Source organism: Seriola lalandi, unplaced genomic scaffold, assembly GCF_002814215.2.
Source record: "Seriola lalandi dorsalis isolate HSWRI2012SDOR001 ecotype SW California unplaced genomic scaffold, Sedor1 jcf7180001964229, whole genome shotgun sequence".
NCBI lineage: Eukaryota > Metazoa > Chordata > Actinopteri > Carangiformes > Carangidae > Seriola > Seriola lalandi.
In genome coordinates this window covers 1-1225 of record NW_019434897.1, presented here as the reverse complement: position 1 = coordinate 1225, position 1225 = coordinate 1, and the positions used below count along the sequence as shown (strand labels likewise).

At 36.3% G+C, this 1225-nt stretch overlaps 1 protein-coding gene across 1 annotated transcript; it reads left to right on the top strand.

Moving 5' to 3' along the window:
- Nucleotides 1-72: 72 nt before the first annotated feature.
- LOC111649095 (protein spinster homolog 1-like) lies at nucleotides 73-528 on the top strand. The gene is made up of 2 exons (XM_023398847.1): nucleotides 73-206; nucleotides 288-528. Exons 1-2 carry the CDS (start codon nucleotides 87-89, stop codon nucleotides 441-443), a joined length of 276 nt encoding a protein of 91 aa, XP_023254615.1. The 5' UTR covers nucleotides 73-86; the 3' UTR covers nucleotides 444-528.
- Nucleotides 529-1225: the final 697 nt, after the last annotated feature.

Genomic DNA, 1225 nt, shown 5'->3' with positions numbered 1-1225 from the left:
GTGATATATTTAAACTGTGTGTGTAGCTTGTTTCAGGTGTTGACGGTTTTCCTCTTGGCTTCTGTCCAGTTTTTATCTGCAGCTACATGTTCCTGGCTCCGTTCTTTGGTTACCTGGGCGACAGGTACAACAGGAAGTACATCATGAGCTTTGGAATTGCATTCTGGTCCTTGGTGACGCTCGCCAGCTCCTATACTCCAAAAGAAGTAAGAGTCACGTCACTTCCTGTTTACTCTCCTGCTGAACAGCTGATTGTCAGAGTGCTGGAGCCTCTGTTTGTCTTGCAGCACTTCTGGGCTCTGTTGTTGACTCGAGGCCTGGTCGGAGTCGGGGAGGCCAGTTACTCCACCATCGCCCCCACCATCATCGCTGACCTCTACGTCAAGGGCAAGAGGACGAACATGCTCTCCGTCTTTTACTTCGCCATCCCTGTGGGCAGGTAGGAGGAGACCCAGAGACACACCTGGATCATTTTATTTTGTAGTACTGTTAATACAGAATCTAACACAATAAAAGACATGAACTACTTTTGATGATTTATTATATTTCCTTATTGAATCAATATGTTTTATTTAGACAAAGTTGTGTTAAAGCTCCATATTTCACACTTTATTTAGAAGTGTTGATCCATGAGAAGAGATATTTGAAACAATCAGTGTAGTTTTACATCTCCTCTCTCAGGCATCTCTCTGCAGCTCTAGTAACAACAGCTCGTTTTAAGGCTCAGTTTTTTTTTTTGTTTTTTTTTAATGGAAAATTATTAATATTTTTAAATTTCTGGATTTTTTTAAAAAACATTTATGAAATGTTTTTAAATTTAAGATTTATTTTAAAATGTTTTAGGAAATTTATATTAAAACGTGGAATTTAAAAAAAAAAAAAAAAACTTATTTTTTTGGCCAAAATATTTTATAAAATTTAATATTTATAAGAAGCAGGCAGCAATTAGTGAAAAATTATCTTAAAGTTTTAAATAAAAGTTTTTTTTTATTTTAGGTATAATTTTTTTTACATTGTTTTAGTGTTTTATTTAAAGTTTTTACATCCATAAGAAGAGATACTGCAGAGTGTAGAGTTTTTACCAAGAACAGTGTTTCGTGAGCGGTGACTGCATCGTTGTGACATCACAAAGTTCCAGAAGTCCTGACGGCTGGTTTTAAGGCTCAGTTTGTGAATACAGGCTGTGTGCATTTCTCTGTGGACTGAGGCTTTGATACTTTCACAG

Excerpts from the sequence above, each read along its gene's own strand:
- LOC111649095 (XM_023398847.1), top strand. The coding sequence starts at position 87 with ATGTTCCTGGCTCCGTTCTTTGGTTACCTGGGCGACAGGTACAACAGG. Across the intron at positions 207-287 it reads GCTCCTATACTCCAAAAGAA|CACTTCTGGGCTCTGTTGTT; the intron begins GTAAGAGTCACG and ends TTTGTCTTGCAG.